The sequence below is a fragment of the Lepidochelys kempii genome, chromosome 7, assembly GCF_965140265.1.
Source record: "Lepidochelys kempii isolate rLepKem1 chromosome 7, rLepKem1.hap2, whole genome shotgun sequence".
NCBI lineage: Eukaryota > Metazoa > Chordata > Testudines > Cheloniidae > Lepidochelys > Lepidochelys kempii.
Window position 1 is genome coordinate 53121319 of NC_133262.1, and position 27860 is coordinate 53149178.

At 43.3% G+C, this 27860-nt stretch overlaps 1 protein-coding gene and 1 long non-coding RNA gene across 14 annotated transcripts in view; both read left to right on the forward strand.

The window, feature by feature from the left end:
* Window positions 1-597: 597 nt before the first annotated feature.
* HELLS (helicase, lymphoid specific) overlaps window positions 598-27860 on the forward strand; it is a 46015-nt gene continuing 18752 nt past the window's right edge. For 2 of the 13 annotated variants that reach the window (XM_073352735.1, XM_073352739.1), the window contains exons 1-14: window positions 598-614; window positions 1770-1891; window positions 14807-14929; window positions 16267-16326; window positions 16920-16956; window positions 17078-17142; window positions 17685-17726; window positions 19718-19942; window positions 22277-22459; window positions 22640-22783; window positions 25487-25683; window positions 26280-26376; window positions 26688-26742; window positions 27507-27670. In XM_073352735.1, coding sequence (XP_073208836.1) covers window positions 1787-1891; window positions 14807-14929; window positions 16267-16326; window positions 16920-16956; window positions 17078-17142; window positions 17685-17726; window positions 19718-19942; window positions 22277-22459; window positions 22640-22783; window positions 25487-25683; window positions 26280-26376; window positions 26688-26742; window positions 27507-27670 — 1497 coding nt within the window. In that variant the 5' untranslated portion in view covers window positions 598-614; window positions 1770-1786. Of the gene's footprint in view, window positions 615-646; window positions 704-726; window positions 745-773; window positions 962-1365; window positions 1639-1769; window positions 1892-9068; window positions 9274-14806; window positions 14930-16266; window positions 16327-16919; window positions 16957-17077; window positions 17143-17684; window positions 17727-19717; window positions 19943-22276; window positions 22460-22639; window positions 22784-25486; window positions 25684-26279; window positions 26377-26687; window positions 26743-27506; window positions 27671-27860 lie in introns of those variants that run through there. The other 11 variants (XM_073352725.1, XM_073352728.1, XM_073352734.1 and 8 more) reach the window with 11 other exon arrangements.
* On the forward strand, window positions 9280-11355 carry LOC140914591 (uncharacterized). Its single transcript, XR_012159914.1, has 2 exons — window positions 9280-10185; window positions 10842-11355. It is a non-coding gene; the product is annotated as an uncharacterized lncRNA (long non-coding RNA).

A 27860-nucleotide genomic window follows, 5' to 3' on the forward strand; every position in this document is an offset into this window, starting at 1 on the left:
GCGGAAGGGGTTAATGGGGCGGAGGACGCGGCAGGCGGTGGGGGTGACGGTGCGGAAGGGGTTAATGGGGCGGAGGACCCGGCAGGCGGTGGGGGTGTCGGTGCGGAAGGGGTTAATGGGGCGGAGGACGCGGAGGGCGGTGGGGGTGACGGTGCGGAAGGCGTTAATGGGGCGGAGGTCCCGGCAGGCGGTGGGGGTGACGGTGCGGAAGGGGTCAATGGGGCGGAGGTCCCGGCAGGCGGTGGGGGTGACGGTGCGGAAGGGGTTAATGGGGCGGAGGACGCGGCAGGCGGTGGGGGTGACGGTGCGGAAGGGGTTAATGGGGCGGAGGACGCGGCAGGCGGTGGGGGTGACGGTGCGGAAGGGGTTAATGGGGCGGAGGACGCGGCAGGCGGTGGGGGTGACGGTGCGGAAGGGGTTAATGGGGCGGAGGACGCGGCAGGCGGTGGGGGTGACGGTGCGGAAGGGGTTAATGGGGCGGAGGACGCGGACGGCGGTGGGGGTGACGGTGCGGAAGGGGTTAATGGGGCGGAGGACCCGGCAGGCGGTGTAAGTGATGTCACAGAAGGGATTAATGGAGCGTTGGTCCTGTCCGCCCGTGTGGGGTGATGACGGTAAAGAGTTTGGCGGGGGCGGCTGGGCAGAGCTACGCCTTACGCTTCAGTGCCTGGATGTTGAACCTCACTTGCTCGAAGGCAGGCGGGTAATCGTGCGCGGCTTGACTCCTTAGCGGGAACCAGGATGGTATCGCGATAACACGTGTCTCGCGGTTCTTGGGTAGCGCGCGGTTTTGGTGGCTGGGTGGGTCTCGCGACACTCATAGCTCTCGTGGCGCGCGGTAGGAAGCTTGGCGCGTGAGTTTGTGTGAGTGGAGCGGCCTCCGGAGCTTTCGCGCCAGCCAGCCAGCCATGCCGGCCCGCAACACCCCGAGCAGCGGCGGTGAGCGGCGGTCTCTTCCCAGGCATGCGGGATTCTGAGTGGGAAGGGGACAGAGCGGCGGGGATGTGCCTGGGGCTGGAGGGGAGGTTTTACTGTGTGTGTGTGTGTGTGTGTGTGTAGGGCTGGAGGGAGCCGGGGGCTGGCGGGAAGGAGAGGGCGGGGCGGAGTGCCGGGGGCAAGGGGAGAGTGCGGGGGGGCTGGAGGGAAGGAGAGAGCGGGGCGGGGAGAGTGCCGGGGGCTGGAGGGAAGGAGAGGGCGGGGTGGGGGGGAGTGCCGGGGGCAAGGGGAGAGTGCCGGGGGCTGGAGGGAAGGAGAGAGCGGGGCGGGGAGAGTGCCGGGGGCTGGAGGGAAGGAGAGGGCGGGGCGGGGGGGAGTGCCGGGGGCTGGAGGAGGAAAAGAGGGCACATGGGTTGAGGGGGTGCGTGTGAAGTGTTGAGGGGAGGGAGGCAGGCAGGTGTATGTGTCAGAGGGTTCGGAGGTGTGGGTATTGGGCTGAGAAGTGTGGATACAGGTGCAGGAGGTCGGACAGTGAGGGAAGGGAACAGCTGCAAAGGGTCTGGATGGGGTTGATAGTGATAATTGCAGTAATTAGAGGGGAACCTTCTCCACAATGTATCTCAACATTTCATGTACAGGGTCAGAGAATTGCCACTGAGCTCCAATGAGAACAAGCCTGAGACTGTTGTGCCCGTTTGTATGGCAAGTGCCAGTTGATTGCTGAGCCAGTGATGCTTACTGCGGTATTGTGCAGAAAGGAGCATCTGCTACTGTCCTCACTGCAGGCAGGCTGGCGAACTTTGGGCTTATTAATGGTGTTCATGCTATTGTAGGGCACCTGGGGGCAGAGATGGGTGAACAAGCAGAAGCAGCCGTGATTACACCATCCATGCTGGAAGAGGAGGAGCAGCTGGAGGCAGCAGGGATGGAGAAGGAGAGGCAAATGCTGGAAAAGGTAAATTGAAGGGCGTAATCAAAGTTAAAATATTTCTGCCACCTCTACCTATGTGTCACCAGCAAAGCCAAAAATTATGTATTACTTTCTGCCTGTGGGGGCAGATTTGTTGTGTTCACTTAACTGAATCATTGCATACTTGAACCTGATTTGTTGGCACTTGTAAAGTTGGGCTAGACATGCTCTTAATTATCTACAGCTATGCTTTCCAGAGTGGAAATGATTCAACAGAGTGCACTTCAAGTGAAATCTGTTTCACAGAAGCTGTGAGAGTTAATATTTTGTTATGGTCAAAGGACAGCATTATTAACATTTTTTTACCTTATCAACAATGGATTTTTAAGGGGACGCTCAGCTTACAACTTTGTTAAATAAATTTGTTTTTTTAAACTATGTTACTAATAACACAAGCTTGATAAAAGCTTTAGAACTTAAAATCCAATATAGCTGTCACCATTTATCTGTGTCATTTCTTGGGCCTAAAAGTACTGAATGTTATACTTTAAAAAATTATTTGGAAAAGGGCAGTAGCTTTATAGCGAATTGGTAGGCAGTTCACAACAGTTTGAATCTCCCATTATGCTCAAATAAATTGGTTAGTCTCTAAGGTGCCACAAGTACTCCTTTTCTTTTTGCGAATACAGACTAACACGGCTGTTACTCTGAAACTAGTCATCATCTATTATTTGTGTATGGTTTTTCTACACAGCAGGGAAGAATAAGCTTTTTTTAAAATGGAAACATGAATATAGCACCACAAAAATTGCCTGGACTAGTACCTGAAACTACTTCAAAATAATTTTTTCATTGACTGCATTTCAATTTGACAGTATCCCTTTAAGCTTGAGTATTTTAAACTGCTATGGCTAGAAACTAGTATTTTATACATCACGTAATTATAGCCTCCAGTGAATAATAACCATAACTAGAAATTAATACTTATGGTAAGCAGTAGTCATCTCTAAATTTAGCAGTTTCTGAGAATGTCTCCAAAAATTATGTTACACTTAAAGTGGGGGTGAGATGAGATGATCAGAATGTTATGATTTTTCTGAAAGAGACAACATGGATGAAGTAATACTTTTTTGGGGACCAGTTTCTTTGGTGAGAGAGACAAGCTTTTGAGCTTACAACAGAGCTGTTCAGGTTTAGGAAACTACCTGGAGTGTCACTGTTAAATACAAAATGGAACAGATGGTTTAGCATAAGTAGTTAATACATATTTCAAGGGACCATTCAAAGTGAAGTGGCCCGTTAACACTCCTGCAGTCCTGAAAGGATGGGAGGGAAGAAAAGGCAGCTTGGTGGTGGTGGGGTCATTAGCTGGTTATAGATTGTTGTAATAAGCTATAAATCCAGTGTGTCTGTTCCAGTGGTTCTCAACCAGGGGTAGGTAGAAGTCTTCCAAAGGGTACTCAGCTCATCTAGATCACTGTTTCTTGATCTGGGGCTTGCAGCCCCGAGGGTGGTCATGGAATTGGTTTAGGCGGGTTGCAAATGCATGGCTGCATTAGGAGGTGGCAAGCAGAGCAGTTAGCTTTGCATGGGGCCCCAGGCAAGTTACATACTTCAAACCCAGGCGGCAGGGCTTGGGCTTCAGACAAGGCTTACAAGTGAAAAACAGGCTCAGTATCACCGTGAAATGTAAGTACAATACTTCTATTCATAGAATCATAGAATATCAGAGTTGGAAGGGACCTCAGGAGGTCATCTAGTCCAACCCCCTGCCCAGAGCAGGACCAGTCCCCAACTAAATCATCCTAGCCAGGGCTTTATCAAGCCTGACCGTAAAAACTTCTAAGGAAGGGGATTCCACCACCTCCCTAGGTAACGCATTCCAGTGTTTCACCACCCTCCTAGTGAAAAAGTTTTTCCTAATATCCAATCTAAATCTCCCCCTCTGCAACTTGAGACCATTACTCCTTGTCCTGTCATCTGCTATCACTGAGAATAGTCTAGATCCACCCTCTTTTGGATCCACCTTTCAGGTAGTTAAAGGCAGCTATCAAATCCCCCCTCATTCTTCTCTTCCGTAGACTAAACAATCCCAGTTCCCTCAGCCTCTCCTCATAAGTCATGTGTTCCAGACCCCTAATAATTTTTGTTGCCCTTCGCTGGCCTCTCCAATTTCTCCACATCCTTCTTTTAGCGTGGGGCCCAAAACCGGACACAGTACTCCAGATGAGGCCTCGCCAATGTCGAATAGAGAGGAACGATCACCTCCCTCGATCTACTGGCAATGCCCCTACTTATACACCCCAAAATGCCATTGGCCTTCTTGGCAACAAGGGCACACTGTTGACTCATATCCAGCTTCTCGTCCACTGTAACCCCTAGGTCCTTTTCTGCAGAACTGCTGCTGAGCCATTCGGTCCCTAGTCTGTAGCAGTGCATTGGATTCTTCTGTCCTAAGTGCAGGATTCTGCACTTGTCCTTGTTGAACCTCATCAGCTTTCTTTTGGCCCAATCCTCCAATTTGTCTAGGTCCCTCTGTATCCTGTTCCTACCCTCCAGCGTATCTACCACTCCTCCCAGTTTAGTGTCATCTGCAAACTTGCTGAGGGTGCAATCCACACCATCCTCCAGATCGTTAATGAAGATATTGAACAGAACCGGCCCCAGGACCGACCCCTGGGGCACTCCGTTAGATACCGGCTGCCAACTAGACATGGAGCCATTGATCACTACCCGTTGAGCCTGACAATCTAGCCAACTTTCTACCTACCTTGTAGTGCATCCATCCAGCCCATACTTCTTTAACTTGCTGACAAGAATAGTGTGGGAGACCGTGTCAAAAGCTTTGCTAAAGTCAAGGAATAACACGTCCACTGTTTTCCCTTCGTCCACAGAACCAGTTACCTCATTATAGAAGGCAATTAGATTAGTCAGGCATGACTTGCCGTTGGTGAATCCATGCTGACTGTTCCTGATCACTTTCCTCTCCTCTAAGTGCTTCAGAATTAATTCTTTGAGGACATGCTCCATGATTTTTCCAGGGACTGAGGTGAGGCTGACTGGCCTGTAGTTCCCTGGATCCTCCTTCTTCCCTTTTTTTGAAGATTGGCACTACGTTAGCCTTTTTCCAGTCATCTGGGACTTCCCCCGTTCGCCACGAGTTTTCAAAGATAATGGCCAATGGCTCTACAATCACATCCACCCATTCCTTTAGCACTCTCGGATGCAACGCATCCAGCCCCATGGACTTGTGCACGTCCAGTTTTTCTAAATAGTCCCGAACCACTTCTTTCTTCACAGAGGGCTGGCCACCTCCTCCCCATGCTGTGCTGCCCAGTGCAGTAGTCTGGGAGCTGACCTTGTTTGTGAAGACAGAGGCAAAAAAAGCATTGAGTACATTAGCTTTTTCCACATCCTCTGTCACTAGGTTGCCTCCCTCATTCAGTAAGGGGCCCAGGCTTTCCTTGACTTCCTTCTTGTTGCCAACGTACCTGAAGAAACCCTTCTTGTTACTCTTAACATCTCTCGCTAGCTGCAACTCCGGGTGTGATTTAGCCTTCCTGATTTCATTCCTATATGCCCGAGCAATATTTTTATCCCTGGTCATTTGTCCAATCTTCCACTTCTTGTAAGCTTCTTTTTTGTGTTTAAGATCAGCAGGCATTTCACTATTAAGCCAAGCTGGTCGCCTGCATATTTACTCTTCTTTCTACACATCGGGATGGTTTGTCCCTGTAACCACAATAAGGATTCTTTAAAATACAGCCAGCTCTCCTGGACTCCTTTCCCCCTCATGTTATTCTCCCAGGGGATCCTGCCCATCAGTTCCCGGAGGGAGTCAAAGTCTGCTTTTCTGAAGTCTAGGGTCCATATTCTGCTGCTTTCCTTTCTTCCTTGTGTCAGGATCCTGAACTTGACCATCTCATGGTCACTGCCTCCCAGGTTCCCATCCACTTTTGCTTCCCATACTAATTCTTCCTGGTTTGTGAGCAGCAGGTCAAGAAGAGCTCTGCCCCTAGTTGGTTCCTCCAGCACTTGCACCAGGAAATTGTCCCCTACGCTTTCCAAAAACTTCCTGGATTGTCTGTGCACTGCTGTATTGCTCTCCCAGCAGATATCAGGATGATTGAAGTCGCCCATGAGAACCAGGGCGTGCGATCTAGTAGCTTCTGTGAGTTGCCAGAAGAGTATTCCAATGAATCTGTTTTATAATTATATGGTAAAAATGAGAAATGAAGCAATTTTTCAGTACTAGTGTGCTGTGACACTTTTGTATTTTTATGTCTAATTTTGTAAACAAGTAGTCTTTAAATGAGGTGAAACTGGGGGTATTCAAGACAAATCAGATTCTTGAAAGGGGTACAGTTGTCTGGAAAGGTTGAGAACCACTGGTCTGTTCAGTCCCTGATTTTTAACGTGTAGCGAAGTTATGAATTTAAGCTCCCAGGCTCATCTTTTGAAAGTGTTGTGCAGATTTCCTTGGAGAATGAGGACTGAGAGGTCAGATATGGAGTTATCATTTTGTGAAAAGCATTTGCCACCAGGTGATGTGGTGTTTTTGTCTTATCATTTTGCTATGCGTGTTCATTTGAGAGCATAGTGATGATCTGGTTTCAGCCACATAGTTGTTATTGGGGCATTTAGTGCACTGGATGAGGTACATTGTATGTTGTGATGGACGTGTAGGGCTTATGGATCTTGAAAGGTGTGTTGTGGGGGATGGGGGTAGATCATTGTAGCAATAGAGATCTGTATACGGGTTTTGTCTGTTGTTCTGGCAGGATCCGGTACCTCTCTGAGTTGATTTGTCCTGATCTGAGGGGAGCTTGCTTCTGATGATGAGCTTGGAGAGGCTGGGGTTTGATTGAAGGCCAGAAGAGAAGGTTCAGGAAAGATTTCTTTCAGGATGTGGTCCTCATCAAGTATGGATTGTAATTGTTTAATTATACCAGTCCACAATGGAACCCATATGGGGTGTCAACTAGGGGTGTGCGGTTGGAGGGAATTTTATTTCTGTATTGAAGTAGGTTCTCTAGAGGGTAAATCAGTGGCCCATTCCATGATGCAATCTACTTCTCTGGGGAGTGTCCTTGTTTGATGACAGTGGTTTTGAATGTGTTAAGGCAGTGGTTCTCAAGCTTTTGTACTTGTGGCCTCTTTCACATAGGGGAGTGCGACATCCCCAACCCCCTTTATAAATTAAAAACACTTTTTTATATATTTAACATCATTATAAATGTTGGAGGCAAAGTGGTGTTTGGGGTGGGGGCTGACAGCTCGTGACCCCCTCAGAGGCCCAACCCCCGGTTTGAGAACCCCTGCTTTAAGGTGTATATCCTGGACGTTCTCGTCAGAGCACATTATGTGGAATCTGAGTGCCTGGCTGTAAATAAGATTTTTTTTTTTTGGTGTGTTTGGGGTGGTTACTGCATCTGTGAAGGTAGGTGTGGTGATCTACAGGTTTCTTGTATACGGCTATCTGTAGGATTCCATTGCTGGAGCTGATTGTGGTATCCAGGAAGTTGATGCTACTGTGGCAGTGCTCTAGAGTTTAAATGGATGGATGATGGTAGGATGATGTGGTAGAAATCTATGAGGGAGTTTTGGTTGTCTGTCCAGAGAATGAAAATACTGATGTACCTCAGATATATAATTGGTTTTGTGGTGCATTTGTCCAGAAATTCTTTCTCTGGGTGGTCAGTGAAAAGGTTGGCATTCTGGGGAGCCGTCCTAGTACCCATGGCTGTTCCCATGGTTTGGACAAAGCATTTGAATATAAAATTGTTATGGGTGAGTATGAAATGGATGAGTTTGGTGATGTTTGGGGTAGATATCTGGGTGTTGCCCATTGTCTTGGGGTATGTCTATACATACAGCGCTGCAGGGGCAGAGCTGTACCAGTACGCTGCACCGCTGTAATGCACGTGGTGAAGACGCTCTCTGCCAATGGGAGAGAGCTCTACCATCAGCATAAAAAAACCACCTCTGAGAGTGGCATAAGCCATGTGACGCTGTGCACATGAACACTTATGTTGGTGTAACTCACATTGCAGATGGGGGTGGAATATTCACATCCCTGAGCAATATAAGTTTTCCGACATAGGCTGTAGTGTAGATGTAGTCTTGTAGATGTTTGAGGCAGGCAGTGATGCTGTCATTGGGTGGGATGTTGGTGTATGGGGAAGTGACATCCATGGTGGCAAAGATGGTGTTCTGAGGGAGGTTTTTAATATTGCGGAGTTTCTGGAGGAAATGAGTTAAAGCAAAAATTAAATCTTTAACTATAGTCTTGTATTTCCTCATTTCTTACAATCTTCTGTACTGAATTCTCCCTTATTTTTCACATTGTGTTTGAATGTGATCTTATGTTCAGCTTCATGGAAATTTTTGTTTAATAATTCCCAATCAGTTCAAATTTAGTGAATACCAGAACTCTGTACCAATTTTTTACTGTATCTTAGTTTATGCAAGCTTTGAAATTGGAAACATTCAGGGCCTAACACATCTAGCATCCTTTCTGATACCACTTTCAAGGCAAAGAAAGAATGAATTACCACAGTGGACATTAGGTGCAAAGACTTTGAGAGCATGCATATATTTACAAACTTTTTGGTAATGAGTCTGTGAAGAAAATAACAATATGCCAGTTTTGCTCATTAACTTCTTTTATTGCGTAAGCATTTTGCAAAAATTAGCAAAGCACACACGTTCATTAACAAGGATTCCAGCTATGATGGGTTTGACATTTTAAATTCAAACCTGCTTTATCTGACCAGTGCTTCAGTATAAATCAAATTTCTTAACTTATAAAAACAGAGATCTCTTGCTCTGATAACTCAAATAACTGAATAGATTTTCGTCATACTCTCACGTTAGAAAAGAGAAATTTCTGCTGTGGAGTAATAATGAGATTTCAATCCAAAGAGTAACAGTGAAAAAGGGGCTTATAGTTCAAGTGCCTTCCCAACCATTATTATAATATTGCTAGAATGTAATAAGACTGATTTATTTTTAGCAGCCCCCTCCAGTTCTTCTGAATCTACAAAGTTCCTTTCTAGCATTGGCAACACTTTATTTTCTTGTATGCCTTCCTCCTTCTCCTACCATCTCCAGTATCTTTCAGGCAGGGGAGGACCATTAGCAGCATGGGGTCCTGCTAGAAACTGCATGTTCAAGAAGGTCTCATTTTTTCTTTTTGTCACTACTTTGCACCCCCTGCTAGGTGATTTGTACAGCAGTTCAACAGAGGAGCCACTTTTCTACTGTGTGTGCTGGAGGCAAAATGCTGCTTTGCAAAACTGAGAATACGAAGTCTGATGAAAAGATAGGGGAAACATTCTGTAATAAGGAATCTGATTGAAAAATCCTGCTGGGCAGAGGGAGACTGAATAGGTGGACAAACTGAGAGCCTATTCTGGACAAACTGAGTGAGTCAAAGGTTTTAAATGTTGCATGGCATTTAGAAGGCAGCTTTTGTTGACAAAACAGTGAATGCGTACACACTGCGATGCAACTTTTGACAGCAAAAATGTCTTGCTTTGGTGACAAAATAATACCACCCCAACAAGAGACATAAGGCTTTTGGCACAAAATTTTTGCTGGCAAAGTGCCAGTGTAAACACCATGCTTGATTTTTATCACTTTAATTGACCTCAGGAAGGTGTCCCACAATGCCCACCCTGCCGCTCTGGTCAGCAGTTTGAACTCCACTGCCCTGCAGCTAGGTAAACAACTCCCCCTTACAAGCCCCAGGAATTTTTGAAATTCCATTTCCCATTGGCTTGGCATGGAGGGGTTTCATCGCATCTTCTCAGGTGACTATGGCAGTTTATCACAGCAAACGCTCTCCCGCTTGGACCGCTATGGAGCTGTATCAGTATATTGAAGAGGAGGTTGTGCAGTCCCACCTGCGCTTGAGCTGTAGGAATTTTGATACCTACAGGCAGATTTCTCGAGGCTTATGCAAAAAGGGCTATGATCGGGACACGCCGCACTGCAGAGCGAAGATAAAGGATCTGAGGCAGGTGTACCATAAGGTGAGAGAAGCAAACCATCATTCCAGTGCTGCACCTAAGACCTGCCAGTTCTACAAGGAGCTGGACGGTATCCTCAGTGGTGACCCCACCACCAAGAGCCCCGTGGATACTTTGGCGGGCCTGGAGGTGGTGGAAAGAGGACCTAACCCGGAGGACAAAGTCACTGATGAAGAGGTGGAGTTAGATGACAATGTGGAGCTCATGGTGGGGTGGGCATCCAGGAATTGTTCAGCACTCCGGAGATGTGTAGCCATTCTCAGCAGTTGCTCTCTGGTGAGCAAGAAGCAGAAGAGATGACGCCTGGTAAGTGGCTGTGGTTTGTGTAGTGTGGAGGTGGTTCAGGGTATAGAAATGTACAAGGCTGGCTATGTTTCTGTGTGTTGGATGTTCCCCTGTGCAGCTAGTCAGTACAGCAGAACAGGGTATTGATGCATGCCAAGATCTCACAGGAATCCTTCAGAGAGATCTCCAAGAAAACTTCCTGGAGGTAATTGGCAATCCTCGGCTGAAGGCTCCTTGGCAGAACTGCGTCGTTCTTTCCCCCATTGTAGGAAACCTTCCCGTACCATTTGGCAATCACTTGTGCATGGACCAAAACAGCACACAGGCAAGCAGCATAGGGACCAGGGCTGAAGCCACAAGTGTGTAGTAGATGTGCCTTTGCTTCCCTGCTTACCCTCAGAAGTGAGATCAGTTACAATGAACCCCACCTGTGCAAAAGAGTGGGAGAATTTTTTCCCTACTCGGCTGCAACGCAACCCTTGCAGAATGCTCTTTTCCCCGTGTAGAGCGCCTCCCCAGCCAACACTCACCATGCTTTGGTTGTTTGCCGAGATGCGTGCTTGCCAAGGATCAGTGAGAAAGTGATTGTTACCAGAGGTGTACTTTACTGACGTTTCAATGCTGCATGTGAATTTTAACAGTCATGCTTCTGTGCATTGTTCCTTGTGCTTCGGCAGATGTGGCCTTGAGGAACACCCCATGCACACCATCCAGGTGTCTCCGCCAGATAAGAAAGTGCCCAAGATGGAGCAAAGAAGACATGTTCCAGGAGGTACTGCACTTCTCCAATGAGAGAAAAGGGAACACAAGGAGTGGAGGGAAGCCAAAAGGCAGGACAGAAAAGGAAAATCAGGAGTTTAAGGATGCTACTGAGCAGATGATTAAAGTAATGGAGGCGCAAACACAGATGCTGAAGTCCTTAATAATACTACAGACTGACCAGATCCGTGCCCGCCCTCCCCTGCAGCACATGCAGAACTCTTTTCCGTGCCCCTCAGCTCGGCCCACACAGTCCTTTCCACTTTCCGGGACTTCTCAGTTTCCCCTTCACTCCACCCCTTTGGACAACTTTCAAAATGATAACTGGACCTACACACAGCTCTGAAAGTCTGCCCTTCCCTGGTACCTCCTTACCTACCAAGCATCTGTGTGTGTGGTGTTTCTTGTGCAATAAAAGCAAATAAAAGCAAATTTTGAATGGTAATTCATCTTTATTTGTTTCCTACAAATTCAGATAGCAGGTACTACCAATACATAAACAGGCAGTTTAATCATTTGCTTACTAGAATGTAAGGCCCCAGATTTCATCATTACTTCCTAGGAAAACTGCATGTAATCACAAAGATACACATTACTGGTTCTCATTTTCAAAGTGTTGCCTCAAAGCCTCCCTGATTCGAATTGCCCCTGGTATCTGGCTGCTCAAAATCATCAGCCAAGAGATCTGCCTCCACACTTGACCCGTGAGCAAACCTTTCACCCTTAGCTTCAAAGAGATTATGCAACATACAACACGCAGCTATGCCCATGGGAATATTATCCTTATTGAGGTCTAACCTGCCCTAAAGGCATTGCCAGCGCTCCTTTAATCTGTCAAAGGCACATTCTGCTGTCATCCAGCACCTACTCAGCCTATTGCTGAACTGTTCCTTACTGCTGTCCAGGTTTCCCGTGTAAGGTTTCATGAGCCATGGCTGTAAGTGATATGCTAGGTCTTTCAGGATCCCTATGGGCATTTCAACTTCCTCACTGTAATCTTCTGGTTTGGAAAGAAAGTCCCTGCTTGTAGCTTTCTATACAGGCCGGTGTTCCTGAAGATGCATGCGTCATGTGCCTTCCCGTGCTGATGTCAGTGAAATGCCCACGGTGAGCTACAAGCGCCTGTAGCACCATGGAGAAGTACCCCTTCCTGTTGATGTACTGTGTCAAGGTGGTCTGGTGCCAAAGTTGGAATATGTGTGCCATCTATCAACCCTCCACAGTTAGGGAAACCATCCACTATTTCACGCACTACTTCTGCAAAGCCATCCACTATTTCACACACATTTCCCAGAGTTACGGTCCTTCGTAGCAGGATGTGATTAATTGCCCTGCACACTTGCAGTAAAGCAGCCCCAGCGCTCAACTTCCCGACTGCAAATTGTTTCGCGACTGACAGGTAGCAGTCTGGAGTCGCCAGCTTCCACAAACAGATTGCCATGTGCTTCTCCACCAATAGGGCAGCTCTCATTCTGGTGTTCCTACGCCGCAATGCTGGGGCGAGCTCCGCATACAGTTCCAGGAAGGTGCCTTTCCACATCCGAAAGTTCTGTAGCCACTGCTCGTCATCCCAGACCTGTATGAAGATATGATCCCACCATTCAATGCTTGTTTCCGGAGCCTAAAAGCGACGGTTCACTGTCTGCAGCTGTTCTGTGAATGCCAAAAGCAATCTGAAGTTGTTCCTATCCATATCAGATGCATCTGAAGAACTGGGGTTTTTAACGAAAGCTTATGCCCAAATAAATCTGTCGGCCTTTAAGGTGCCACCAGGCTCCTCGTTGTTCTGTGGATACAGACTAACACAGCTACCTCTTTAATTTTTATTATAGCTCTTGTTGAGTGTCGACAAGCTCTGTAGTGTAGACAAGGCCTTGGTCTTTAGGCTTCTTCCCTTGTGTTAGCCTTCCCAGCGTTCATTGTGACACACCTTGATAGAAGGCCTTGCTGTCCATGCTCTGTTAAGAGACCCTCAATGGGGGATTGAGACTCAGAAACTCCCTTATTCTTCTTTACCTCTAGTTAGAAACTGAGAGGTTCTCATCTTTTTAGTGCAGTCTGTGTGAAATTATCCAGCCAATAGTCCACCAGTCAAATCATGTTTAAAAACAAGATTTTATTAAAGGTGGAGAAAGAAAAGGAGTACTTGTGGCACCTTAGAGACTAACAAATTTATTTTATGTAAAAGTGGAGAGAAAATTATAGTAGAATAGCAGAAACAGGGTTTTCCTAACATCTAGGCTTAAAGCTAAAAATAGATAAGGCATTCTCAGTTTAACAATAAAATTAAGAGTACCATACATCTCTTAATCAGTCCCCTCACCCTGGCACAGCTTCTCCCTCCTGTGCTTCAAACCCCCTTCTTCATGGATAGCCTGACTGTTGTGGCCTTTTTTTTTGGTAAATCTATCCATCCAGTTCCTCTCCAAGGCTCATCCTATCAGGGCAAAGAGCACATCATCATTTCCACAAAGTAATGTGTGGTCAGGTACACTGTCTGGAGGAAATGAATGAATCTGTTCCCATACAATGATTATTGCCCCATCATTCTACTAACATGCTTCCATTTAGTTCTGGAAGATTTCCCAGACCTTTCTTTCCCCTCTCCCTCCCCCATTATAGAGCTTTTCAAGGGTAGTTGCAGAGTTATCCAAGTGAACATGGTTTTTAGATATACTAATTCACCCTCCTGTCAAATGTTTAGTATTTTGACTGATTAGTGCTAAGCTTTATTCCACTTTTTTGTTTGGGTTTAGAAAAGTAATTCACAAATCTCATGGTTTTTTACTATAACTTTACTCTGTATCAAATGCACTAATGATGATGATTCCAGGTGCATGTGCAACTGACTTGCTCTGCTTGGTAAAGTTAATTTGGGCTCTGTCCACACTGTAAGTTAAGATTTGTTTGGCAAGTATAGAGCAGGCATCATTTAAAGGCTGTTTTGTTTACTGAGTATATGTCTAGAAACCTTATGTTGACAAGCTATTTGAAGGCCTCGTGTTAAAATCTAAGAAGTTACACACTGAAAACTGTATGGGAGGGGAGTGGTCTGTCCAAACCCTCAAAGGGTACATCTTTTGGTGATGTGTAGTGTTCATACCCACCTAGCCCACCTTGCATGGGTATAAATCGCAGTGTAGCTGGTGAGACACGGCTTAGGTAAGTAAAAACACACCTGAACGCAGTGGGTATGTATGCAAGTATATACCATACATGCTCTCTACTAGGCCAAGCTGTCTTCCTATCTACATGGCTGTTTTTAGCCATGTAGTGTCCTGCTGCTGGAGCCTTTCCCCTCTGAAAGAAAAAACTTCCCTAACAGGGAAAGGCTTTGCTAGCAGGAGACAGCGGAGAAAGGGCTGGGCTGCTCCCCTCTGTGGAGCCTTTCCCTGCCACAGGTAAAGGCCTCCAGCAGTGCCCTGCTGCTGGAGCGCTCTCCCACCAAAAGGAGGGATAGTGGCAGGAGGGAAAGGCTCTGTCACCCCCCCCCCCCCCCCTTCCTGGCGCATTTCCTTTCCACAGAGAAAGCTCTGGCAGGGGAGGCAGCTGGGAAAGTTCCTTGCAACTCTCTGCTGCCAGAACCCTTCTCTACTGCCTCTCTTGTACCATAACCTTTCACTGAGGTGTAGCTATATGCCACAGTGGTTGCAGTCAGCTTTTCACTGCAGCATCTAGCTGCACATATATGACATGCATGCATGTGTGGTGGCGGCATGTAGTGTAGATGTAGCCCAAGCGTATAATGATTGGGAGGGAAGGGTTTGTATATATGTAATACAATTGTAGCCATCTTGTTCAAGATGTACGGAATGGTTTTATTCATTTCTAAAGAGTAAAAGTTGAAATGGCTAAAGATCTGCTTTCCTTCTTTGTTTGCAAGGCTCGCATGTCCTGGGACAGAGACTCCAGTGAAATGCGCTACAAGAGGCTTCAACACTTGCTTGAAAAAAGCAACATATATTCAAAATTCTTGCTGACCAAAATGGAACAGCAGCAACTGGAGGTAAATGTGTTCTAAGTTTAAATGACAGAATTTTGATTTTTTTCTTCTTCTTTAATTACAGAGCACTGTAAATCCTAATCTGCACTAGGGAATCTTAAAAAAAAAAAAAAAAAATTTCCCTCAGTGAGAGCTTCTGATGTCTGTCACCTTGTTAGTTAAACCCAGATAAAAATGCCAGAAACTATTACAGCCCTATCTATATTACAGCTCCTTCCAAAGTTGTGTTTTTTTTAAGTTCCTAATACAGTGTCAGCCTGTGGGTGCCACAGTCCTTTGCATAACACTGATATCATTTTAAAAATAATCTGAAGTCACCCCCAAAGAGTTTATATCCTAACTAAGGTCTGTGATAACAATAAATCAGCAGAATTCTTATTAATGGCATCAGTCTGGGGGGATGTGGAAGAGAAGGAGAGGTCTCTTTACAACAAATTGAGAGGATATTTCAAATAAAAGACCACATTAAAGAAGGTGGGAAACCAGGCACGAGAGGATGATGATGGAGCAAAGACGTAAGGTAGAACAAGGAGCAAGAGGTGAAGTAAGAGTTTTGCAGAATATTGAAAGTTAAGAAATAGGCTTAAACTTGGTACAAAAGGAAAGAGGAAGACAGTGAAGGGATTCAAGGGGATAGATGTGGTCAGCAGTGAGACAGAGCATTGATTTTGGTAGACTACAAGGGTGTCTTTTCCCAAATAGTGGAGTCTTCAGTCTTTTTTTTTTTAATCTGTTGATTAGAGCAATCTGCAGTTATTACAGCTGTATAAATGCATACTCGGAAAGGGTATTTTGCTTAACATGTTCCTATTTTAAAACTCCATGCTTTTATTTATTGCTCCGTGTTACATGTACCAAAGAGATCTGTGAGGATTCTAAGAATTCCTGACTGAAAAGTGAGAATTTTAACCGTATTTAATTAGAAATCCTAGTTTCTTCAACGTAATCAGAAGACTACTTCCTTTAAAGACACTGTAGTCCAGTTAAATGGTCACTTTTGCTGTATTTGGAACAATGCAAAGTGTAAAACTGAAAGTGCAGCTGCATGTCATGCAAAAATAGATTGCAGGTAAGGCATTACATTTAAGCCATTAGTTTTGTGTAAAATATACAGCAAAAAGCAGTACAAAATAATTCTACTTACCCACTGCCAAGCAATTTCAGCTACTTATCAGCTTTCATCTTGGCACCATTTTAAAATATATGACTACAAAAGCAAAACCAGTCCCCAGTTTCCATTGTTAATATGGAGCTGTGTGTACTCGGTGTATATTAGTATTTTTATAATGGGTAGATTTATTGCAGCTGTTCAATACAAGTAAGAACTTTGTGTTTTTTAGGAGCAGAAAAGGAAAGAGAAATTAGAAAAAAAGAAAGAAATGTTATTAAAAGCGGCAACGGTAAGATGTGTTGGCTGTTTTTATACAAATTGCTTCTCTGGGATCAGCATGACAAATTCCCTAAAATTGATACAGCAATATGGGTTTCAGAGTAGGCTGTATGTAACCTTTCCTTGATTGGTAAAGGTTAAAAATTAAGTTAGTAGAAAAAAATTTTTTTTTTCCCAGTCTTTGGCTTTGCTTTTGCGTGTATATACACTATCATAAAGCCTTTTCCATGTATGTCCATGTCACACAACTGTCCTCTTAAGCAAAGCCATACTTAAACTTTTTTTGAACAGTTGTATCTAGAAGGGCTTGATTCTCCAAAGTGGGCCAGACTTTTTGAAAAAACAGTTTTTAGCCCAAACTTTATTCACGACTACCTGATGGTATATTTTGAGCATGTTATGTTGAACCTTGTTCTAACATAGCTAGATGCTATTTTTAGAAACATATTTACAATGCTTGGGAGTAACAATTTTCAAAAATGATGTCAAATACAGTTACAAACTATGTAAACATGTCAGTGCTGATTACATCTTTCTCTTATCTGTCCAAGAGATATTAGAGAATATTTAAGTTGATAACGCTTTTAAATATTCACTTTCTAGAGTCAGAATCTAACTGATGAAAAAGAGGAGAAATCTGGTAGGTTTATCTATCGTTAGGTTTTGCTTTTTGTCTATATTTCAGTACTCAGTTTTCTTAATTTTTGATGTGGCTTACCAGTATTTTGAGCTTTTAAGAGCTCTGTGATATTTTCTTGTAGTTGTGAAGAAAAAAAGAGGAAGAGAAGATGAAACCTATTACATTTCAGAAGTCATGTCCAAAGAGGTAAGAGTGCATTTTATGTAATTTGCAGCAAATAGAAAAGTATTTTCTATACATTAGCATTCACTTGTGATGTAGCTTCCAGATACTGCTGTCTTATGGTACTGTAGCATATTTTAAACATACGTAGAATTCATTGATGTGCCATTTCAGAGAGGTTATTGACTAAAATGTGATGGTATGTGATTTCTGCAGCTTATATTATTGTCTCTTGAACATAATTACATACACCTTTGTTAACAAAATGAGGAATTTAAGCAGACTTCCAGAAGGTGTACCCATTTCTTCTCTCCCTAACGTGTGTGCGTGTAAAAATGTGAACTTTATTTTATTTTGTATTCCCATCTGTGTGACCTTGAGCAAGGTACTTACTTTATCTATGCATGTTTTCTTTATCAGCAAATGAGGATAATACTTGGTTGAGGTTCACTTAAAGCACTTTCAGATCCTGGGATTAAAGGTTTTACAAAAATAGATGTTGCTATACTAGTTTTTCAAGTTGCTGTAAAGCATATTTTACACTAGCGTTTTCTTTTTATTTCTAGGAAATCTTGTCAGTGGCCAAAAAAAGCAAAGTAGAAAATCAGGTATGTCCTTTCATATTGTTCCAATTTAAGTGTACACTGTAAAACCAGTTTAAATGTCTTCAATTTCAAAATTCATCATTGTATTTTAGATCGCTTTACCTCATTTCCTGCCCCCATATTTTAATTGTTGTTTATTACTGAAAACTTACTTTTCTAACTCTCTATATTTGTTAATCTAAGTAGCACATACCAACATGGAATAAGTGATTTTAAAATCAAAGTATCTGAAAATAAAATTCTTTATCTTGAAATTTTGTATTGGGTTATGCCTCCAAACATCTTGCTAAAGAGAGAGGTATGAAATACAGTTTTGCTGCTTGTTGCTCTCTGTATTAAACTGGGAGGAAATGTCTAAAATATATTAGCTCAATTTCTTTCTTCATTCTAACTGATAAAAAAACAAATATGCATCTTTTACATTTATATAGAATAAATACAATTTTAGGAAAGATAAGCACTGGGAACCCTATATAAGATATATGATTTTTGTCTAACTTGATTTTATTCATGACAAAGTGGTGGTTTTACTTATACATTATGAATGACTTTATGTGGTATATTTTTAAACTTGTTCTGTAAATAAAATGCCTAGCTGCTATAGCATTAGGTGCTCTACTAGAAGTTTTAAAAGTAAGGGGTTTAATTAGAGGTGGGCAAACTAGGGTTGGCAGGCCACATCTGGCCTACAGGGCCATCCTGCCGGCCTTTGAGCTCCTGGCCGGGGAGGCTAGCCCCCAGCTCCTCCCCTGCTGTCCCCCCTTCCACGCCGGCGCGCAGGCAGCGCAGCTGGCTCCATCCGGGCGGCAGGGCTGCGAGCTCCTGCTGCTCTGAGCGGCATGGTGGGGGATTTAGGGGACAGGGAGAAGGGGGTGATTGGATGGAGGTGGAGGTTCTGGGGGGGCAGTCAGGGGATGGGGAACAGGGGGGGTTGGATAGGGCGTGGGAGTCCCAGGGGGCTAGTCAGGGGGTGGGGGTGTGGATAGGGGTCGGGGCAGTCTGGGGACAGGGAGCAGGGGGGGTTGGATATGGGGTGGGGTCCCGGGACCGTGGTTAGGGGTAGGAGACCCCAGGAGGGGGTGGTCAGGGGACAAGGAGCAGGGAGGGTTGGATGTGTCAGGGGGTCTGAAGGGTGCAGTGAGGGGGTGAGGGACAGGCTGTTCGGGGAGGCACAACCTTCTGTACCTGGCCTTCCATACAGTTTTGCACCCCGATGTGGCCCTCGGGCCAAAAACTTTGCCCACCCCTGGGTTTAATGGTGCACTGATTTAGTATTAAGCTCAAGCCTCCAGAAGTTGGAGCCTAAATTTGTCTTGTGTTAAATGTGAATTGTTTGATAGTGTAGTGTGGAGCACAAGGGAAACATCTTTGCCTCTCAAAGTATAAGTCATATGCTGAGGAAAAACCGAGTGCTGGAATATCAGATCAGGCTTGCAACATACACGTGATATAGTGTTCTAGTTCTGAGAATTAATAAGGTGCGGGGAGAGGGGGCGGGTTGGCTGTTAGTTTTCTGCTCTGTTCTTCTAGGGAATTGAATGTGAGGGGGGAGCCAACTTTTAGTGGTCACTAGAATTCCCTTAAAGGGAAACCGTTCCACGTGAAATATGCTGTCCTTTGTGTGTCAAGTTTTGAGGTCAGTTCACTTTTATGGATAGCAACTTGGTGTTCAACATTATCATTTTATTTAGTAAATATTATTGCTTTTAAACTACGAAGAGTTGAAGGATACATTGCCATTTAGTAGTTGAATGTTTTAAATATTAATTGGCTAAGTGGCAATATCATCACTGGAAATTTTGTGCTTGAGTTATTGTGTGTGGTCAGCCACACTTCGATTAAATCTGCCTTTATCATTGCAGCTGGATGCTGTTTTTCCTAACTGTAGCAATAACATTGACTTGGAGATTTGCCAGAAGTCTCAGCAGCTTGCTCAGTATGTTAACTAAGCTTTGCAATGTTTGTGCTTAAATTCTCTAAACTTCCTTCTGTAGGATGAAAGCTCTTCTAACAAACTGGGTGCAGAAGACCTACAGAAAAATGGAGATTCTAATAGCGTCATTAAAGATAGGTTGTCACAAGCTGTACGACATAATGCCAAGCACTTCCTTGATCCAGTACGGAAATTTAATGGGCAGCCAATACCCTTTCAACAGCCAAAGCTTTTTTCAGGAGGTGTTATGAGGTGGTACCAAGTTGAAGGCATGGAATGGCTCAGGGTATGAATCTATATGTTAGCCTAAATCTTATGTTTCTACTTATTTCAACAGAAGATGATATTGGTCATGTTTCAAAGTCTTCCAGATTAAGTATATTGGGGGAACAGTGTTTCTTTTGGGTTTGGCACAAAAGCTGTGCAGAGCTGTATTTTTGTTTTAAGGAACTCTCGGTCCATGTCAGCTTTGGCCTTTCCAGCCCTGTGTGGTTGACTGAACTGTAGAAATTACATACATGTTCCTTTAAAAGAAGAGAATATGTATGGGGGCATTGCCACGTAATGTCCAGGTGGAAATTTTCAAGGAAGACAGCTTAAAGCCACTCTTCTAATAGGAGTAAAAAATGCATGTGGGAGACTGTACTCCATTTCCCCTGTTACAACATACTGATATTTCAGGCAGGATGTTCCTTACCTGACTTCAGATTAGCTCTATCCCAAGTGTCAAAATTCAGTGCTTCCATCTTTGTTTTGGAATTACAAGTGGCCTGTAAAGGATTTCTAAAACACAAAATTGGGCTCGTGCACCTATTGTTTCTTTATGATGTATAAAAGAGGCGTGGATATTTTAAAAAAAATTTCTTCTTGATTTTTCACTTTAGAAATATCAGGAGTATCAAGTCTAGTCTTCCCTGTTCTAACTAGAGAATGTCTTGGGGATCTGATATGTGTTGTGAGCTCTTGCAACCTATTTGGAGAGTTGGTATTTTGAATTTTTAACAAAGACTTTATATTGGGCATTGGAGTTAAATGTATTAGATTTAAATATTCTGACTAAAAGTCTTTCCTCTTTCAACTTCTCATGATTACAGGGCTAACTGCACCTGTTCAATGTCTGGTCTCTCTGAGTGCACCTCTTCAGGTGGTAGGCTTCTTGCCCGTACCTGTCCCAGGGTGGAATCTTGTGCCATTTTCCCACTCTTAGACAGGAACCTGAGTATACCAACTGCTTAACATCCAGCAGGTCCAACCCAGGTTCAGGCATGTGTTTCCTCCTTATGGGAATTTGTGACCAATGGTATTGACCCAAGAGCCTTCTAAAAGGTGTTTTAAAATCCATTTCTCTCTTGAATCTTTGTTCCAATTGCTAAATAAAAATAGCCTACATGCACATTCAGTTTCATCTAAATTGTACACTTCACTACATACTGAAAAAGAAAGCCTGACTTAGCAACAAGAACAGAATAGACCCAATTAAGTCTTCTGCATTCATCACAGGGCATACCTACACTACAGATTTCTGCTGGCACTGTTATGTTGGTCAAGGGTGTGAAAAAGTGCCAGCAAATGGCCCCTACTGTAGCCACAGGTACACTTGCAAAACTGCGCTTTTTCATGTTACAGCTTATTTCTCTCGGGCTAGGGGGTTGGAATAAGCTTTACTGGAAAAAGTGCAGTTTTGCTGGTATATGTTGTGTCCGCACTAGGAGCACACTTTGTCTGTATAGTATACTGGTATATCTATACTACCAAAGCGCTCCTAGTATAGATGTGGCCATAGTGTCTTTCCGGGTAGACAAGACCTAACTTTCTAATGTTTAAAAAACAAACAAACACCTCTCCCAGTTTTTCTTTAAATCGCCTTTTATCCACCAAAGAAGCTTAAAAGGATACAAGTGCAAGTTTTTTCCTCATTATTTTTGGCTCAAACTTAAAGGTAACAATGTGCTGATTTTTAGAAAGCAGATGATAAAGGCTAGTTGGCTAAAATATCAGTGTAACTATGTAGGAAGATTCCTATTTCTGTGCAGAAGCATGACAGTACAATTATGCAGCTGGTTTTTTGTTAGCTATGTCTCTGTATTTAACTTGTAAAGCATATTTATTCATGGAGCAAGCGTTAACTTTTAAAATTTATTTTTATACTAAACACTAAAGTGTCTGAATATAAAATACTGTATCTATATTCTGCTTTGATCACTCAAAAATGACCGAACAGAATTTTTACCAAACTTTATTAAAAAAAAAAAATTACCTTTTAGTTTAGAAACAAGCATGAAAAATGTCAGCAGAAAATTTCCAGCGAAGTTACCATGTCAGTTAAGGATAAGCTTTCTGTTAAGGGCATGCAGATACCTGATGTGTCCAAGTTCTTGCACTTTCACAAGGCCAGTTGGCCACCTAACTGGTCACATGTATGCGTAAATATTTGACTGGCACATGCACATAGATCCTTTATATTTAAGTTAGGCAAGTAGAAATTTTATTCATCTAACTCTGAAAATATGCATATGGGAAAAGATTGATAGCAGGAGGCAAATGGTGAATGCAGTCAGGTGTTTATATTCATCTGGATGCCTGGTGCTTATTAGGCATGTGTATCTTTCTGTGTATGCAGATGCTTTGGGAAAATGGCATTAATGGCATTTTGGCAGATGAAATGGGACTGGGAAAGACAATCCAATGTATTGCCACAATAGCACTGATGGTAGAGAGAGGAGTCCCTGGACCATTCTTAGTATGTGGTCCCTTGTCTACTCTTCCTAACTGGATGTCCGAGTTCAAGAGATTCACTCCAGAGGTAAAAAGTATTTACTTTTTAGTGTTTAGAAGAGCAAATTATTTCATTCTCATAACTGTTTTGGTTTGGAACTTCTTCTATATGTATTGTAACCACAGTGATAGTTCTTAATGTGATTACTTTAAAATGTGTGGGTTCTTGATTGCTACTTATTAATGGCAGTATAAAAACTCCTTTTAGATTCCCATAATGCTGTACCATGGAGCCCAGCAGGAACGTCGTAAATTGGTTCAAAAAATTCACAGGCGAGAAGGTTCACTGCAAATTCATCCTGTGGTCATTACTTCGTTTGAAATAGCCATGAGAGACAGAAATGCCTTGCAGGTACACAAGTACACCCTGACAGGTGGAATGCCTCATTATCCCTAATATAGCTTAAACAGTGCTTTCTACTGCAGTAGAAACATCAAACATTCTATCTGCCCGGTGGCAGTGTCAGACTGTAACAGTTATAGCTGCTTTTATCAGTTTCCAAATGCACTGTTCCCTCCGTGTCTAGAGCCCTGGATTGGCATATTTAGTAACTTTATGAAAAAGGTAGAATGCACTACCCAAAAGGGGTTGTGGACAATGGTAGGGAAATTACAATAAGAAGGCAAGCATAATCCATAGCCTGATGCAAACTTGTCCTAAGTGATCTCTCAACAGATGGACCAAAACTGGTTGTTTAAAGGGGAGGTGATTATGACTGGTTCCCCCGGGGTGCCACCTGGAACTGGGGTACCACTGAGCTCTCTGACATACCAGCCTGGGCTCCCTCTCACTGTGCTGCTGTGATAAGCTGCAGACCCACTCCCAGTCCTACACTTCCACCAGCATTCGCACACGTAGGGACACATCCAGCTGCAGTGACATACAGGCTTTATGACCAGCCACTGCATGCAGTACCAGTAGAAAGTCTGCAGCCAAAGTGACTCTCCGCTCCACAGGCACACACCCCCTCTGGAGCATAAACCCAAAATTATACCATCTTGCACTGCACAGGGATTTGTACATTATAAGCTCATAGTGTTCCCTTCCCGCCTCTCTCTCCCCCCTCCTTCCCCCCATGTGGAGAGGAATATGCAAAAGCCTTTGCCCCTTGAACTACAATTTCCCATGCATTTCACTCAAACTCACTAGTTTAGATAAAGCAAAAACAAGTTTAACAACTACAAAAGATTTTTTTTTAAGTGATTATAAGGGACCGGAAACAGATCAGAACAGATTACCTAGCAAATAAACAAAACACAAACTAAGCTTAATATACTAGATGGATTGGATGTGAATTAGCAGTTTCTCACCCTGAGAGAGGATACAAGCGGGCTTGCAGTTTCTTAAGGAACAAGCTGCTCTTGCTTTACAGCTTGAAATCCCCAGGTCTTTCATACACGACTAGAAATCCTTTTAGCCTGAGTCCAGCACTTCCCCCAGTTCAGTCTTTGTTCCTCAGGTGTTTCTAGTTGTCGTCTTGTGTGGGGAGTGAAGAAAAACAGATGTCACTCCTTATATAGCTTTAGCATATGGTGGGAACCCTTTGTTCCAAACCTCAGCTTGTGGAAAAACATTGGCATCCCAAGATGGAGTCCAGAATCATGTGGCCTGGTCACAGGCCCTTGCATACCTTACTGAGGATTTGTCTACACTGCAACATTGTCAACAAAACTTTTGTCTTTCACGGGTACTTTAAAAAGCCTGTGCCCGTGCCTCCCCCATCCCCCACGCGCACGAAAGACACAAGTTTTGCCGAAGCAAGTGGCAGTGTGAACACGGCTTTGTTAGCAGGAGTGCTCTCCTGCTGACAAAGCTAACACCGCTCACGGGGTGGACAGATAGCGTTTACACACAGACTTTTTAGTTTACACACACTGCGATGTGTATACACACCCTGAGTCATAGCAGGCATTAATTACAGGCTGCGTGGAACCTTCACAGGAAGATTAAGTTCTTCCAGGGTCCATTGTCTTTGTTGATGGGCCAATGGCCCCGTCTGGCTTCATTGTTGTACCTGAAAGGCTGGCTATGGGTGTTTTCCAGAGTAAGCCCATTTGAAATACAGATCCCTAGTCAGTATTCATAACTTCAGATACAAATATGTTAGATGCATACAAATGGGAAAATTATATTCGTCAAATCATAACATTTTCAATGACACTCCACATGATTTATCTTGTACAAAACACCTCATAATTATGCCATAATCATATCCTAGTAATATTACTATGAAGAATATGGGGTGCAGTGTCACAGTGGGTTTTGGAGTAGAATTTGTATTCAGTAGAGTACATTGGAGTGGTCACTTAAGACAGGAGGTTGCTTAATAATGGTCATCTCTTTCACTGTAGAGTCAAAGAAGGAGCATTCCTGATGCAGCATATTTTTTCGATATCCAGCGTAATAACATTTCAGTTCTACATCAGTTTGTGCACTCCTGAATAATATACTGAATAAAATATTACACAAACTACATTAAAAACATTAAGGTTGCAAAGTTAACAGTTAGGAAGTGCCAGAATTAAGGTTGCCCGCTGCTCAAGCATGGTCTTCACTGAGTGTGTACACACTGAGACTTTTCCACAGCTTTATAACATGGCCAAATTTGGGGTGGGTTTTTATGAATATTTAGAAAGACACTTCCCTGACACACAGGTCAGTCCTTGCCGATTTTTAACTCCCTGCTCCACTGGAACCCAGATAAAGTCACATGAATTTAAGATATTTTTGTTAGCCTTGTTCTTGGAAACAACTTGGGCTGTTTGTGGGTGAAATTTTCCCTCCCCTTCCCCCGCCCCAATCTCCCTTCCCTCCCCCCCAAAAAAACCAAAACAAAACAAAACTTCCAGCCTGAGGTAGATTCCAGGCATGGGAAATTTTTGCCTAAACAGTTGAAGTTTGGCAAAGTTATAAGAAAATGACAATAGGGTCTTATGATGGGAAGTGTTGGGCAGCCATAATAGGCAGTTCTACTGGTGCTGTCTGTAATATATATTTTGATGTGGCAAAGATCACATTTCTTGAAATGCTAGGTGACTTCTTTTCTTTCTGTAGCATTGCTTCTGGAAGTATCTGATAGTGGATGAAGGACATAGGATTAAGAACATGAACTGTCGTCTTATCAGGGAATTAAAACGGTTTAATGCTGACAATAAACTTCTGTTAACTGGCACTCCCTTGCAAAACAACTTGGCAGAACTCTGGTCACTACTTAACTTCCTGCTGCCAGATGTATTTGATGACTTGAAAAGGTAGGCCATGGTCTATTGGCCCAGACTGTTTGTGTGTGTTCTGCATGAGCTGCTCAGAACTAATGCCCTGCATCGTTACAACTATCCATCTGTTCATTTGAGTTGGATAAATTGATAACATATCACACAATGATTGGATTCATCTTTGTTCAGTGATGGAGGGGCTTGAATGGTTTCTCCCTTCCTCAGGTGACTTTTCATTTCTGAAGTTGCTTCTACAGAGAGGGAAACAATTTTCATATCTTAGCCAGTGAGCAAAAATTAAAACCCTCTGAGCCAAGCAGGAAGCATTAAGTTTTCCTTCATGACTACCTGTCACATCGCAGTGCCAAAAAACAACTTTGAATTCAGTGCTAAGCTGGAAAGAGATTGCAAAGGTCTAGTTCTACAGCAGAAATAATGTTGTTTTGTATAACACATTGCACTGTGCTTTCCAACTAACATTTGTATTTGTTATAATTCAGTTTTACAATTGTCTGGCCTTACATCTTTCATACATAATGTGCTTTAGAAACTTTTTTGGAGTTTGACACACATTCAAATAACAACGAATAATGCATATGAAATAACTTGAATTGTTTTGTCTCTGTCTCTAGCTTTGAGTCCTGGTTTGACATTACAAGCATTACAGAAATTGCTGAAGATATTGTTGCTAAAGAAAGGGAGCAGAACATCTTACACATGTTGCACCAGGTCTGGGATCTTGATGATTTTGCTGTTCTTGTTTTAAAGTTTTATTGCGCCTTTAATCCCGAGCATATTTTTTAGAACATATTTCTTCTTTGGAGTTGATCATAACACAACTTAGCAGGTCTGGTGTTGCATCTTTGGCATTGTTGGCACTTTCTGCATTTATTTTGTATTGGACCTTCTCAACATTAGAAGATTAAAAGAATGGCATGAGTCTTTGATAATTTTTTTTTTTTTTTGTTTTGGTTTTGGAATGAAATTGAGAATTCTGAAGACTAAAGCTAACTGCAACTTTTGTTTCTGTACTTTTTTAGCACTTGATGTTTCACCAGCAGATTAAACTGGTACCATGCACTATCATTAACATTAAGTTGAGTTGTGTGTGTCATTCAAGTTTGTCTTTTATGGAATGTGACCCAAACGTATTTTTATCTCAGATCATTTTGTTGGCAGTGGGCAGGGATCACTTCTTACTCTCCAAGTTTGTAATGGGGTTTTATTCCCCTATTCAAAGGCAAAACCAAACTATTGTTAGGTGGCCGCTGCTTTTTTTTTTATTATTATTATTTTTTTTTTAAAGTCAACACTTGCCAATAGTCACCACTGTTTTCCTATTCCAGCTCTATGGAAAAACTTGTCTCCCAGATATGCTATGTGGTAACTGTTGACAAATGCTGACTCTTCACTGACAACTCCTGTAATCCAGTAGGGGCACTACTTCATTGTTGTGTCAGGATCACATAAATGTTTAAGTCCATAGAGTTCCTAGGGAATGTAACTTTCAAAATTTTTAAATAGCCACTTTTCAAAGCTATGGCATGTAGACAATAACTGCATTACCATTATAAGGATTTCTCAGTATTTTAGTATGAACCCCTCAGCCCCAATCCAGAACTCACACCCCCTCCCAAACCCCAACCCCCAGCCTGCTGAAAGTGAGTGAGGGTGGGGGGAGAGTGTGCAATGGAGGGGGGGGGAGTGGAGTGGGCAGGGCCTCGGGCAAGGGGCGAGGTAGATCCTGGGTTGCCCTTAAATTCAAAAAGTGATCTTGAGCGTAAAACGGTTGGAGACCACTGCACTAGAGAGCTTGGCCCCACGTGTTTAATGGTTGTGTATGTATTTGTTTACATTTTAGATTTTGACGCCTTTCTTATTGAGAAGACTGAAATCTGATGTAGCTCTTGAGGTTCCTCCTAAACGAGAAGTTGTGGTCTACGCACCACTGGCAAAGAAACAAGAAACCTTCTATACTGCTATTGTAAATCGGACCATTAAAAAGCTGCTCGGAAACAATGAGGTACCTACTACTGTGGACTTCAGAAATGTATAAAAACAATTACGGTTCACAAATGAAAATACCATAGCATTGGTTACACTAGTAGTGACTTCTAAAACACTTTTTACCAGTTTCGTTTTGTGTACAGATGCATAGCTCATTAGTTATATTAGAATTCTATACATTGAAGTTGAATAGAAACATTCTACCT